Raw genomic sequence first — 12,992 nt, 5'->3', positions numbered from 1 at the left:
ATATTCAAGGCAGAGGCATTCATGGTTTACATTAATATAACCATATTACTATGGTACATAATCCCACTGCAAAGCTGTGACTGCATATTTACAGATGTGACATACAGTATGTTGTAGATAACAGTTAAAGCATGTATCATGAACAAAACTAATAGATCTGCAATCTAACAATCAATTCCCAGTTACCCAGTTACAATACAAAAAACCACAGCCCAGTTGACTGACATTTTATTTGTTTTAAAGGAGCTACAAGGAGCATCTTCTAACATCAGTGCATCATCTACAAATGAACTTTGACTCTTACTTGCCACAAAGCAAACAAAACCACTGTGGTGAGGACTTTCCTTTGGTCTTTCATGGAAGAAAAATCATATTGGACCTGATTTTATCGCCACAGCTTGAGCTGTCTGTGCACAAGAAGATCCCTCTTGAATATAGAAAGTGAATGTTGTGCCAGGAATGCAGCCGTTTCCCTGTGAAATCTGACGCAGTGTAAAAGTCAGAAGAGGCAGTTTTTCTTAAGCATATCCTGTCAATGTGCCAAAAGTGTGTGATGGTAATTATTTGACAAATGTTCATTCAGATATGCTTTCTATAAAAATGGGATGAACAATAACGTCAACCTTTCTCAGGCACAGGTCACTTTTTGTGGCTTCAGTTGGCAGAGACACAGACAGACCCCTCCAAAACCACGCAGCACCTTTCATTTATGTTAAGTTTTCTACACTTTTTTTCTGCAGATTGAACAAAAAATTATTTTTAATGTGACTGAAAGATATTTAAAATGTATTCCATTTGAGCGTATTCCAGTGACCGGGTGTTAAGCAGAGATATCACGATTGATGAGTTATTTGATGAACGTAGAATGTCAGATCTTTTCGGAGGAGTTTATCACCTCAACAGTCGTCACACTGAAACAGATGATGTGTTTCATCTGCAGTCTCTCATTTGAGAGATGGGCTCTGATGGGCCACACCTTGGCACAGGGATACAGCAGCAACTTCCTTCATTGTCCAGAATTGTCCTCATTATTACTTTTAATATGATTATTTATGATCTTCCTTCTGCTCAGAGCAAACTCCATGGCAGAGGATTGCACTCGCACCTCTTCCAGCTGCACCTGGTTTTCACTTATGTGGTCACCAAAGATTGCTGAAGGTTTGATGATTTTTTTTCTTGCGTTTGCTCGCCCCTTTTGCAGAAAAATAGAATTCTGGAAGTTTGGATAAACACAGGATGACAACTTTGTGTCTTTTTCCCCACCCACTGACAATATCAGTTTATAAAATAATAATAAAACACACTTAATTTTATTGTAAGTGATAAATGAAAGATGCTCCTACTTCTTGTGAGTCCTGTATATTTGGTGACACGTTCATGACGATCCTCGCTATCATCTCTAAGAACCGACCTTGGACTTCCAGGCAACACACGTTTTACATATCTTAACCTAAAATGTCTCCATTGCAGTCGTCATCCCACGAGAGGAACCGGTTGGAAATCCCTGCAGTCGTCACAGAATAGATGTCGCGTGGGATTTCAGCAAAAGTACATGAGGAACTCAAAAGAGTTGTGCTCACTCCACTGAATCCATTACAATGTTCAAACCCTCCAACAGTTAACTCCTGCCTCTACAGAAAGCTGTCCTCAGTGCCAACGAAGGAGAACCCATTGAATGCGTTGTTGGAGCTGCTGCTGCTGCTGGCGTTGAGCTCCGGGCTCCGACTCACCGAGTTAGGAACCATTTCTCTGGTGAACTCTGGATCAATATGTTGAGTGTCAGCTGGGCCTCTCTGAAAGATGAAACAATCTATGGAACTGAGATAGCAATGACTCGGTGTCCCCAAATATGCAAATAACGGATAAGTTGACACGTACAGTCAGCCGGAAAAAACACACTCACCACATTCGGGTTGTAAGGAGGAGTGATTCTCTTGTTGTAAAGGTCGTCCCAGTTGATTGGAGAGAAAAAGCTGTGGTTCTTTATTTCTAACTGTAAATAAAACAGAAACGTTATACACGTGTATTGTAAATACTGGCATTTCCCATTCCTTCCGTTAAGAAAATCAGACACATTTATGAGGAACTGGAACTCCAATAGAGATTTTCATATACTTTATTACTATTATGTGCAGAAAAGTTCCAAACCCCTCTAAAGATGTCTCATACCATAAGAGGCTAATTTCCCAAAATGAGAATAAGCCTAGTCCTTGAATAACATTTAATGGCGCTGTCCTTTGATCCTCTCTTGTCGAAGACGAGGTTTATTTCTTGTCGGAGAAACCACCTGTTTTCATGTGTAGCAACGGTTGAAAGACAGACTCACAAAGTCGGCGATGGCCCCGAGGCGCCTGTGCTGGTCTTTCTGCAGAAGACCCGCCAGCAGAGAGCAGACAGCCTCAGACTTCCCCGGAGGAAGTGGCAGCGGCTTGTGAAGGATCCCATCATACATTTCACCCACGTCACGGCTGTAGAAAGGAGGCTGAAGCGGAGGGTACGAAGATCTTTATTATAAACAATATATTATGTATTATAAGGAGAACGAGTTGAAGAAATTCATATTCAAATGTGTTAATGCAAAATAGACATATATGTTTAAACAAGAGTCCACTAATTTAATGGAAATCCATCCAATAGTTATTGAGACATGTCCATCTCCATCAAGGTGGTCAAAACATCACAATCTGATGGACAGGTCACCATGAAATGTACTTAGCATGTGCATCATGGTGCCTAAAGGATGAAACTAATCTTATTTGGAGACTTACTTTCGCCCCACCCTCAAAGGAAAATGTCTAGCACACAAGATATATCGTATTGTCTAGTTTAAGATGAAGATGCGTCCCAAAGGGGAGACGGTACCAATCAGCCACACACACAGTCCCATACCAGGCTGTAGATCATCTCATAGGTCACGGCTCCCAGACACCACCAGTCCACTGTCCTGTCATAGGCTTCCTTACGAAGGATCTCTGGGGCCAAATACTGTCGACAGAGAACCAGATAGTAAACCAACAACAACAACAGTTTGTTTCTAACTGAGAGGCAACAATTCTTAGTCAGTAAAAAAATGAATGACTAATGTTAATGTCATTGTTGAGTTGTCACCTTTTAATGTGGAAAAAAGAACCTAGTCTTGTATGATATGCAGTTGTATGTTGTATGGCAGATAAGTCGTCGCATGTCCTTTTCCCGTTTGTACGTGTATTTTTTACTCACTTCTGGAGTCCCACAGAAAGTTGAGGTGGTGCCCTCAGGCTCGACACCTTCTTTGCACAGCCCAAAGTCTGTCAGCACCACGTGGCCCTGAACACAACAATAAATAATGCAATGCAATAAAGACTATAATATAGAGTGTATAGAGTAATAAAGAGTTAAAGTTTTCAAAAACAAAAGTGAGGAATTGGACTCACCTGAGCGTCTAAGAGAATATTTTCTGGCTTCAGATCTCTGCAACAGATGAGAATGAGAATAATTTTAATGATACATCATTTGTGAATTTACTGTTCTGTGTTTGGGTGTAATAGATCTTCATTCGGTCCAACTCTCATACGAGTATTGTAATATATGTTCTGACCTGTAAACGATGTTGAGAGAGTGGAGATAGCCGATGGCGCTGGCTACCTCGGCTGTGTAGAACCTCGCTCTGGGCTCGGAGAAGCACCTCTCTCTTTGCAGGTGGAAGAACAGCTACAGAAGGAGAGAGACAGGTGGAAGGACTGACACAGAGCATGCAGAGCTCCACATGACCACATGAAGTTGTTTCAGCAGGACAGAGAGTTGAGGGCAAAAGGGTCGTGCAAAGGGACCGAATGAAACATGATAAGTCTGGTGCGACACGCTCCATCATCCGCACGCGTTTCATTACCACTATCACGGCAAAGCTCCTTCGTTGGAAAACATTTCTGCCGGCTGCACGCCAACGTGCCGTGTCTGATCGTATTTGATATGTGCAAATAAAGGATTACTTATTTGCACATTGTTACAGTGCAGCCGGCTGAGGCCAGCTGAAGCACAAGGAAACTAAATGGACAGGAATAAGACGACGTGATGCAAAACCGGTTTATTCACAATGTGGATGTGGTGACACTAATAGTAATGAAAACAACCCTCGTAAGATAAACAAACAAACCACGATTCATAGTTTCAAAGTGTTTTGCTCAGGATTTCATTGTAGAGGAGACAAAGATGTTATGACGAGCATTTTTACAAATCAGAGCTCAGTAGTTCAATATGTTGGTAAATATTGACTTTGACACTTTGAATATGCAGCTACAGCTCGGAGCTTGTTAGCCTAGTTTAGCATAAAGACTGGAAGCAGGGGGAACCGCTAGCCTGGCCCTGGCCTACACACTGTATACAGCTCTGTCCGTAAACAGTGACAGTTTAGTACAATTATACAAATGATTCATAAGTGACAAGACCAGGAGCATCTTTCTGATGACAGGAGTAGTGCCATAATAATAATAATGCCTCTTTAAAGAAACATCCTGTTGCCTCCCCTCAGTCAGGATGTTGATCTAAGTGCAGTCAGAGCACCTTCTGTTATAAACCAGGAGATCTGACTATACGTAACACACACACACACACACACACACACACACACATTATAAAGTCGACAAGGTGTTGACAATGGCAACGCTACTAGTACGAAGCTAAGTTGAACATGTTTACCAAAACATGTAGCACATCATTTCTAAATGTATACCATAAAAAACATTCCGTATTTCCTCAAAGAACAGACGTAATCAATTAAACGCTGGGCTTCCGATAACGGCAGGGGGCATGATCGACACGGAAAATTAAAGGCCTGCCACAAAATTAAAGCCAGGGAAAAAATAAGTGTGAATAAACTCCTGGTGCCGGTGTACATTGTTACTGTTTTAAAGCAAATGAATTCAACAATATTCTGGTAATGTTATTTTCATTACACTTCTGGGTTACGGTACTCATCTAAAGTATTATTGCCTCCGGGCATTTCAGTCCTTGCGGGTGTGTGTGTGTGTCAGCCAGCTGTAGTTTGTAGGAATGTACAAGTGTTAGAGGGATTTTGATGTGAACCGGTACAAGAAGTGTTGAGCTTGCATTAACAGCGTAACCTTTAACAGGTCAATGTTTTGTACTAAAGTATGACACATTATACTAAACAGAGGGAAATATGTTCTGCTGTTGAGGTAAATAAAGGCCCCGCTTCTTGTTTGAGGAAATATGTTAATGACGTTTTAAAAAACTATTTATTTACCTCTCCCCCATTCACATAGTCGAGGACAAAGTAGAGCTTCTCTGGAGTCTGGAAGGAGTAGTGGAGGCGAACCAGAAAGGGATGTTTCAGACTCTTCAGCAGTACATTTCTCTCAGCCATAATGTTCTTTTGCTAAAAGAGAGAAGACATGACAGTGATAACTACATTAAATTAAAATGCCAAAAATAAACCAATCATACAGAAAACACGTTTTCCTGACATTTCTAAGTATACCGAAGTGTATTTGTTGTGGGGTTCAACTCAGTATGCCTTTTTCACAGAAGGAAAAGCACTGATGTGAATAATGAATCTAATGATTAATGAGTTTTATGGAGCTGCTTTGAGTTTAGGGTCCTCGGCCACGTTAGTTTACTGTCACCCTCCCTTTCATTGTGTTGAGCCATCAGTAATGTTATCAGTAACAGCTGGCCTCTTCCTACGATGTCAAGGCAACGTGTTGGCTCTGTACTATTACAGCTCTACGGTAGAATTATGGAGTAGATCTGCAGTTTATATATTTAATTTCTTTTTCAGTCAATTATTCAATATCCCTTTCAGTGAGCATATTTAAATGTCCTTGACCAAACGTTTTTTTTTAAATATGAATAAAAAAAGAAATAATAATGTGATCACATTTGCCAAGTCGCTCCACAATGTGGAGTTTCCAAACTACATGAAAGTATTTCGCACAATTTAGTACTCATTTGATTGTTTAATAATGTTTTACAATATTTTTTTCAATTTAGAGTTTGAATGTGTAATAATTGTCTCGATGCTGTTTCGGATTATCTTCCTGTCAAATGGAAACAATGAATGTTTGTCATTGACGGAAAGGTCACCATATGCATCAGCTTTCTCGGACTTTGACGGCAGATGATTCGATATGAATTTCATAAAGTTACAGAGAGACGAAGAGACAAGGAAAAACCGACCAATCGTTTCCTCTCTAAAAACACATTGAACACTTCAGCCGAAGCAAAACGAGTGTTTGGATCAGATTTCTCGGTCGGGTTGTCAGACAAGAAGAAAGACGTGGCTCACTTTATTTTCCGGGAGTTGTAAAATCTGATCTTTGTACAGAACAAGCTGTAGATTAGATAAGATTGAGATCATGTTGCTGGGTTAAAACACTGTTTACTAATGACACTCACCCCCCCACACACACACACACATACACACACACATTTTCTTCTTGGCTCATGGAGCTATTTTCCATCTTTATCTCCTGGAATACTATGTAATTCAAAATATATTTATATATTTTGACTTCCTGGTCGTAATCTCTGAAACTCATCTCGGCTTCATCCCTTCCGACATAATATAAGCCAGCAAAGATCAGCTGGAGCAGAGCCCACCTCTTTTTTCTTGAGGATGACTTTCTTCTGCAGAACTTTGACGGCGTAGAATTTGTTGTCGGCTTTGAGCTTGGCGAGCAGGACCTGCATGAAGGTTTGTTTGTCAGTGGTTTGTTTGGTAAACAGACGGCGCCATCATCTCGCCACGCCGCTGTCAGGACATTACACCAAGCCCCTCTGAGAACACAACACAGATATGTGATCTGTGGAAACAGGCGATACTGAGAAATCTGAGAAGTGTGTTGATACAAGGTCTGACATTGACCTGCGGCCAACAAAAACCTTATTAACATTACTTTTCATGTAGAAATGCAATCCTGCCGACTAAGGAGAGCGATCACATTAAGAGTTCAGGTCACAAGGAATATACCTTTTAAGAAACACGTCTGACTGGATGAGGTTCAGGTTAGCCTCAAGAGGCCTCAGTGGACTCGAAAGTAAATGATTCATAAAGCTGGCGGCACATTTTGATCAGACAGCAGTCAGCAGGTAGAATGCAAAGCCAGCCACAGCTCACTATTCCTCTCTCTCCTGTCTAAAAGGGTCAGCTGCTGCTTATGGAGAGTACCACTGAGGGGACCTTCAATCCATACGACCCGCCATTCACTCCTGTAAAAGGGTCTATCATTGTTAACGTCACCTGGTCTCACAGAGACCTCGTCTAGTCTAGATCACTTTCCCTGCTGGTGACGATATGACCCGAATTGCAGGAAACTGCTGAAAGAAAAACAAAATATATGTATTAAATAATAAAGAGCTAGATAGATAAGCAATTGTTTCAGTGTTACCTTTCCAAAGGTCCCTTTGCCAATGACGGCCAAGAAGTCAAAGTCAGTGGGCCTGGCACTGAAACAAGGCCGAGAGTAGTCTATTAAACGGTGGACAGAATTACATAATAACCTCTGAAGTATTGTATTTGTAATAGCTGCCCCATGGTAGAAAAGAAACCAGCAAAAAACAAACAGTACTGAGTTCAAATTGACCATTCTCTTAACAGTAGCCCAGATCACTGCGCATACATTTATTAGCAAAGACAATGCAAGTTTCTTTGTGCTGGGTATATCTCGCGTGTGAATATAAAGACATGCTGGTTAGTGAGAGCAGAGCTACTGACTGAGGGTTTGCTGAAGGTCCCAGGTTGACGTCATCATGTGGAGAGGAGGATGGGGACCGCGACTTTAGGACAAAAAATACACAGATACACAGAAAAAGGTCAACACATGGAAGACGATTAGACCGCATTAATTTTAAAAAACTGTTGCTTTCAATCACTCGCATTGTTCAACATCAGCATCCCTCAAACATCTTCTCCTTAAAATAGAAACACGAGGATCTGAGTCACATTTCTTCTTATTGAATGATCATTGGGCAATCACAGAACATCTGATGAAAAGATCCCACTGTTAGATATCATCCGTTTGATATATCTAATGCATTGAGGGAATTGTTTTGGGCCGTGGAGATTTTCTTGACATGAAAAGAAATGTTTCCACTGAAACAACCACATACAGCCCCAAATGTCCTGGATGTATCACCAATACAAATGAGCCCAGAGACGCTTACTAAACATGTCTTGAAGCCAGAGTTAAAACTGCATTGGCTGGAGGCAGAAGCCCTGTCACATGGCCCAAAAACTAAATAAGGCAAAAAGCATCATGCAAACATAAATACACTCACGGTACAGTGTGCCATGGCCATTATCTGTTCCACTCCCACTGGTCCAGCATCGGTGTTGGACAGACCTGTGAGAGGAGATGATGAGGGTCCTGAGGTCACTGTGCAGGATGCACCTGTGCTGGTGAACCTTTATCTCTCCAGCCTTTTCTCATGTGTGTGTGAGTGTGTGTGTGAGTGTGTGTGTGTCCTAATAAACTGCTGACCTCAGTGTGACAACCTAAGGATCCAGATGAGCTGGTATTTCTGGTTTGTAGGAATAAGATGCTGGAACAACAGAAACACAATGAAGGGCATTGTGTATATATTATCAATCTGTGTGTGTGTGTGTGTGTGTGTGTGTGTGCGTGTGTGTATAGGTACTGTATCAGTGAACATGTTTACATGGTAAACATTGTTGTGTCATTCTCATATCTGACAAAGGTCACACACACACACAAAATGTCCCCAAAACTCAATTTTCATTTCTCCTTCCGGAGCTTCCGGAGAGTTTATCTATTTATAGCTGTTATCTATTTCAAGACGATAGATGAGACCAATTGGACATTTAAGCTTTTCCCCAAAAATTATGTTTATATTGCATTATCAAATTTTCTCCCGTTTTATAAAGTTTGTGACACTTTACTACAGGGGTGCTCAAGGTCGATCGCGGCGACCTGCCAGTCGATCGCGGCGTAGTATGGTCGATCACATGATATTTTTAAAAATTGTCCCGCCCCCCTGAAATTTTCTCTATAGCATGTCTTTGTTCTTTCATTAAACTAACCCCCCCCCCCGTAGGTAGATCATTTTGACCTGGTCATTTTAGAAGTAGCTCGCGTGCTGAAAAAGTGTGAGCACCCCTGCTTTACTACATTAAATCTACAGTAATTAAGAATTGTATCACCAAATGTGAACCCTGTATCAAATGAAAGATGCGTAAAGCAACAAAAAAGATTTAAAAACAAGCATCTTTAGTTTTAAAGAGTCCCATTTTGGACCGAACACTTTATTGCTCCAGACGAAAGCTGTGCTTCGACAATTTATTTCCCCCATTGCAAATTAATCAGCATTTTATTGCCAACTTCTTTCTGTTCCCTAAGAAAAGACTATGTTACTTAAGGCATCTCAGGCTGTGCAGTGCAGTTATATTATTTGACATTGTCCCTTTTACCGAGCTAAAACCAACCATGTTTATAGCAGTTTCTCCACATTCATTTAGATGAAGTAACACGTGTTTTACATACTGAATATGAAACAAGGCGAAGTTGGACTTGATTTACATGTAATTCATTCAAAAGTGTGAATACAATATGCAATAAATACATATGCAAAGCATGCTCAGCTTTTCTTTTGCAGTTTGAAAAAGTGGCTTTTTAAAATAATTAAAATCCACCTCTTGATTTGAACTGAGTCGTCATTAATAAATACAGCACAGAGGGAAACAAAGAGGACATAACTGCAGGTTGAGATGATGATGCAAGAAAGGCGACCTTAACAACAAGGAGTTGTTTGATTGTACTACGTGTTTATTCCTCAGAAGAGGTGGGAGACTTTGAACCACCAAATCAACTCCGATAACCTGCCATAGTGCATCAGACAAGTTTGATTTTCTAAACCCTGACACTCTCCTTTGGAATTTTTTTTAATATTAAAAAATATATATATATATATTAATATATATATATTTTTAAATATATATACAATAATATTATTATTATTATTATTAAATATAAACTCACCATTTAGTTAACTGTAGAGCCATTATTATTTATTTTCTTTTAAGAAGACATAAGTAACCTATTAAAAAAGTTGGTGATGTGAATAGGCACAACTTCAAAGAGCAATCAAATGAATTAGCCTGAAATAGTATCGGTCATATACCACGTAGATCCATAACGGGAGGTCCTTATAAACTAAAGTATTTCAGATATCACGTATGTTGTATGATTATATTAGCAGCATGTATACTCATAGTAGCAGCCCTATAAGTTTGTTAGCTAGTTGATTGTCTGAACAAAAACAATGCAACGCGGATAAGGAGAAAAGTAAGAAACTACACACGTCTTCCCCCCGAAATATAACACAATCGATGTACTTTACGGACAATATAATCTGGTTTATCAGCGTGACATCTGTAAGGTAACAGTTCGCTCACCTGTGTGCAGAGGATGAGAAGGTCAGCGGCTCTGATCCGGAGACTCAAAGCTGACGGAGCTGTCGGAGACTCGCGGACGGCGGAAGCTGATCTGAGGTCAGCTTTCTTTTTTTCTTTTGTATTGTTTACGGTCATGAAGGAAGGTCGCCGAAGTATGGAAGCCCATTAGTGCCATGGAAAAGAACAAAATAACATGAAAATGTTGCTGTGATAACAAAAATATCCCCATGGTAAATCATAATTATGATATTAAAGTCGGAATTATGAGATAGAAAATCGAAATTATGAGATAGAAAATTGAAATTATGAGATAGAAAGTTAAAATTATGAGATTAGAAAGTCTTAATTATGAGATTGAAAATCGAAATTATGACATTTAAAAGTAATAATTATGAGATAGAAAGTCGAATTTATGAGATAGAAAATCAAGATTATGAGATTATGGTCTAACCATGCACACGATATACAAAAGGTAACTATGTTGACTTTTGTAAATGTTAGATATTATACAGTTTTTTAATCAGTCCATTCTAGCTAAACAAGTAATAGCAGTGTTATTAATGTAGCTGCTGCATGTGTTTCTCAAAGGGGGCTAACGTTACATTAGACTCCTCTTAACCCTTAAATAAAGAAGTGTCATCACAGCCGTAATATCCTACTATATTATCCTACGACGGCGCTTTGTGGTGGAATGTGTGTTTGCTAAATAAATTTAGAGAATAAAAAACAACAGTGAGTCTCAAGCATGCTTACGGTTCCAGCTCAACTGCTGGACTCTTTAATGCAACTTTATGACTTGGAAGACACTATGATGTGCCTTAAAAAATGAATAATTCCATAATGCTAAGAATCATTTATGCATGTCACCTTACTGAGTCACTCTACTATTGTGGCTCTCCACTGCCATGTTTTGCTATTTGTTTAGTACACTTTTGGTGACTTGACTCAGGCATAAACCTTTAAGACCTGACAGACACACATCTATCTCATTCCCACTTTGTCAGGCGCTGTAATCTCTGGTAATCCAAAGGTGTTTTGAAAAATATGGAAGCGCCTCATTCCCTCACCAGCCTGTGCTAGTTTACTGGGCTTCAGTGACTGCGTATTAACCTGTTATGTCTTAGTATTCATTAAAATATACAATATCACTGAAATATTGGTTACACAATAGTCTAAATTTGACACCTAATTTGTTTTGCAATGGCTCAAATAAAATACAACACAACAATGATACACTTTGTGCTTTATGGCTCTTATGATCATTTCCGTATGATTGAAATAAAACTAAATACTAGACTTGAACTGTTTCCATTAATGAGCGTGTATAGAGTTTATAGGTCATTTATGTGCATGCAAGAAGGGAGATCCTCCTGGGAATGTTATGTTAAGTCAAAATGTCCGACGTGAAAAGGGTCAACTGCACTCCAGGTCTTCATGCACTACAAAAGCTAATTCAATACAATATTAAATAAAACCGGATTTTAAAAAAAGGACCCTTTTGTGTCTATTTTTAGTTATTAGTTACTTATAAAGAGAATTAAGTACATAAACATGCTCATTGTATATTTAACCATTTTCACAAAAAATAAGTTTGTTAAATACATGCATTGTAGCTGCTCTCAGCTTCTGTCTTCTTCAACATCCAACTAAACATGTTACGTCACATCAGGTACTAGATCCTCCTGTGTTGTCACTAGATGCCGCGCATTAAATCATTTAAAAGCATTTCATTATAAAATCATGAAACCAAAAAACTAAGATAAGATATCTTTAATAAGAAATCAACAACTGGATGTTCCAGAATGTTCTTCAATTAAATAAAGATAAAAGAGAAGTTTCGTCACAAGGATGAACGATTGAAATTGTTGACGTTAAAACCACACAAACCAAACCAGAAATCTAGGTGGTCATGGATTCAGACCTCCACCTGAACAGTCACATCAAGACAATCACAAATCACAGCCGACTATCACCTGAAGAAAATATCAAGGATTAGACTTCATTGTCTCAACAGGATTTGGAGAAATTTATCCATGCATGTGTGTGTTCAGTAAACTTGACTACTGTAACGGTGCGTTCAGAGGTCTCTGTAAAAAGTCAGTCAGAAAGCTGCAGCTCGAGTCCTCACTCGGACCAGGAAAGTGGAGCACATCACTCCAGTTCTAAGGTCTTTGCGCTGAATTCCTGTCCTACAAATAATTGACTTTATAATCCTGCTGCTGGTTTATGAAGTACTGAACACATTTGTGATCTGCTGTTACCTTATGAACCTACTTCCTGTTCCAAGAGTCACAACTAAACATGGAGAAGCAGCGTTCACTTCTTCTGCTCCACATATCTGAAAACACAATGGAGACCCTCAGAGACCCTCAGCTCCTTTAAAATCCAGATTGAATACTTTGATGTTTACTGTGGCTGTTGATGTTGAGGACAGGAACACACCACCGGACGGCTCTGACTGGAAGAAACAGCGGTAGACTTTTACCGTAAATCTATAAAGCGTTTAATTCAAAATCAGAATACAAACAGACAATCATGCGCATGGACCCAAATTCAGACCTGATACCAATGGCCTCAGAGCTGG

At 39.6% G+C, this 12,992-nt stretch overlaps 1 protein-coding gene across 4 annotated transcripts; it reads right to left on the bottom strand.

Annotated features, from left to right (window-relative positions):
* Positions 1-215: 215 nt before the first annotated feature.
* Positions 216-10,509, bottom strand: sgk2a (serum/glucocorticoid regulated kinase 2a). Of its 4 annotated transcripts, XM_056423495.1 has the most exons (14): positions 10,409-10,492; positions 8,478-8,538; positions 8,275-8,339; positions 7,712-7,773; positions 7,386-7,443; positions 6,598-6,681; positions 5,243-5,374; positions 3,578-3,690; positions 3,414-3,450; positions 3,220-3,306; positions 2,890-2,985; positions 2,327-2,482; positions 1,904-1,993; positions 216-1,793 (listed from the first exon to the last, which is right to left on the bottom strand). In XM_056423495.1, the coding sequence occupies exons 3-14, from the start codon at positions 8,293-8,295 to the stop codon at positions 1,632-1,634; spliced, it is 1,098 nt and encodes a 365-aa protein (XP_056279470.1). In that variant the 5' UTR covers positions 8,296-8,339; positions 8,478-8,538; positions 10,409-10,492; the 3' UTR covers positions 216-1,631. The 4 variants fall into 4 exon arrangements, with proteins under 4 accessions (XP_056279470.1, XP_056279469.1, XP_056279471.1 ...); XM_056423494.1 differs by lacking the exon at positions 8,478-8,538 and having other exon boundaries at positions 10,409-10,509; XM_056423496.1 differs by lacking the exons at positions 7,712-7,773; positions 8,275-8,339; positions 8,478-8,538; positions 10,409-10,492 and having other exon boundaries at positions 6,598-7,314.
* Positions 10,510-12,992: the final 2,483 nt, after the last annotated feature.

Source organism: Pseudoliparis swirei, chromosome 9 (assembly GCF_029220125.1).
Source record: "Pseudoliparis swirei isolate HS2019 ecotype Mariana Trench chromosome 9, NWPU_hadal_v1, whole genome shotgun sequence".
Classification (NCBI taxonomy): Eukaryota; Metazoa; Chordata; class Actinopteri; order Perciformes; family Liparidae; genus Pseudoliparis; species Pseudoliparis swirei.
This window is presented reverse-complemented; position numbering and strand designations above follow the sequence as displayed.